Source organism: Buceros rhinoceros, unplaced genomic scaffold, assembly GCF_000710305.1.
Source record: "Buceros rhinoceros silvestris isolate BGI_N320 unplaced genomic scaffold, ASM71030v1 scaffold21602, whole genome shotgun sequence".
Lineage (NCBI taxonomy): Eukaryota > Metazoa > Chordata > Aves > Bucerotiformes > Bucerotidae > Buceros > Buceros rhinoceros.
Genome location: NW_010400959.1, coordinates 11,662 through 13,704, shown reverse-complemented (window position 1 = coordinate 13,704; position 2,043 = coordinate 11,662). Strand labels below are relative to the sequence as shown.

The 2,043-nt window shown below is 54.9% G+C and overlaps 1 protein-coding gene across 1 annotated transcript in view; it reads left to right on the top strand.

Annotated features, from left to right (window-relative positions):
- The window catches only part of ABCC10 (ATP-binding cassette, sub-family C (CFTR/MRP), member 10), a 17,820-nt gene that overhangs the window by 15,156 nt on the left and 621 nt on the right, over positions 1-2,043 (top strand). The window contains 2 exon segments of the mRNA XM_010132113.1: positions 18-115; positions 314-426. Coding sequence (XP_010130415.1) covers positions 18-115; positions 314-426 — 211 coding nt within the window.

Genomic DNA, 2,043 nt, shown 5'->3' with positions numbered 1-2,043 from the left:
TAGTGCTTCCCCGACAGGTGGATTGGACGGCGAGCTGTGAGAGAGGGGAAATAGTCTGTCCCTGGGACAAAGGCAGCTGCTGTGTCTGGCAAGAGCCCTCCTGACGCAGGCCAAGGTGAGTGCCCTGCCTCCATTAGAGCAGGGGAAGTGTGGGCTGCTGGTGGCTGTGTGGTGACAGCAGAGCAGAGTGCTCCGGAGCTGGGGATGTGATGGGAACAGTTGTCCTGTGCTACCTTCTCATGCTGTCTCTAGGCAGGGATTGGGGTCTCCTCTGTGGTGCTTGGGAGCTCCCTTCACTCTCTGGCCCTGGTAGGTGCTGTGTATCGATGAGGCCACAGCCAGCGTGGATCAGAAGACAGACCAGCTGCTGCAGCAGACCATCCGCCAGCGCTTTGCTGACAAAACCGTTCTGACTATAGCTCACAGGTATGGAGGAAGCAGACTGCACCTAAATTCATCCTACCACTCACCGGGAGTGGTGCCGACGCCTGCTGTGCCTGGGTCTTTTGCTGAGCAGGGAGGTCTCCATGGTGAGGCTTTTCAAGTGCAAAAGGCAGGACCTTGCCTGTTTGCCTGTTCTGCTTTATTAGCCCCTGGGTGCTGGGAACAACTGGGTGTGAAAATGCTGTACCCAGAAATTGAGGGACAGCAAAGAGCAAAACGCCACATTGTATGACAGATTGCTGTCCCTGGACACTGCCTACTAGGAGCAGGGGAGCGAAGTGGACCTTGCAATTCTGCCAGCTTAGAGCAGGGAGCAACGGAGAACTATCCTGCAGGAAGGAGCTGCGTGGGGACTGGCAAGGAGCAGGTGTCTCTGCCTCAGTAGAGGGCACTGCAGGACAGCCGGTGCAAAGGGCTGCAGCCAGTGCCTGGGCAGGGCAGGCAGAACGCTGGGTGGTTCTGCTTTCCAAAACCCTCAAGTTTGGTCCCAGCCTGCACTTCATTCCGACAGGCCAGACACTGCCCAGGCAGAACAGGCAATGGTGCTTGTCCCACAGCTGAGAGATTCAGTGTAAGAGCAGGGGCAGTAGATGGCTGTAGGCGAAGGGAAGAGGACGAAACATAAATACTGCGGATACAGAGAAGGGATGGGTTAGCGTTATGCTCCCACTCTTGCCAAGTGGAGGAGAATTTGGAGGAGGGTTGTGCTGTTGTATGGAGAATGTTTTCAAAGTACAAAGGTTAACACAAAGATAAAAATAAAATGAGCCAGGTGGTAGAGGTTGGTGTTCTGCTGCACAGAAGTGGGAATGATGGATGACAGGCAGCGTGGGCTGGGCCTTGGCAAATGAATTGAGTGGGTCTTGTTTTGCATCAGGTAGGAGGGAGGCAAGAGGGGAGTGAAGGGAGTGTGGTTCCTACACTAGGGATGTTATGCATAAATAGAGTAGAAAGGTGAGGGCACTGTGGGCCGAGGTGTGTGCTTGGGTTGGGTGGGGCAGGCTACTTCTGATGGAGGAGTAATTAGAGAGGAGAACCAGCAAAGGGTGGAGTGGCAGAAGGCAAGGCAACAAGACTGGGTTGAAGATGGCTCCAGCCTCCCCTCCACTGCGATGCAGGGAGATGGGGGACAGCAGTAAGGAGGAAGAGGTGGTGATGGGGTTGTTTTGTTCTTCCATGTGATTCAGCTTTGGATGAACCACTAATTGGATGGGTGAAATCTAGGACAGTAAGTGACTCAGTACTTGTCCCTTGCCCCCCACCAGGTCACTTCCAGTGCTGCAGCCTGGCCCTCTTTTGGGGATGAATGTGTAACCAGAGTCCTAAAGTCCGTGCTTTCTACCTGCTCAAATCCTGTGCAGCGCCTTCCTTGTGACTTGCAGCTTCATAGGGCTGTAGTTTCGCACCGAACACCGAACTGTGCAAAGGCATTCCTTCCCCCGGGCCAGAGGTTGCTGGGGAGAACTGGGCACATACACGTGCTGCGGGTGGTGTGGTTGGCAGTCTGGCAACTACAAACCCACTGGTGCTGGCAGCATAAGCAAAGATGCTGGGCTGCCGGGGAATGGCAGCTGGAGCAGAGATCCCACTCTCCTTCCG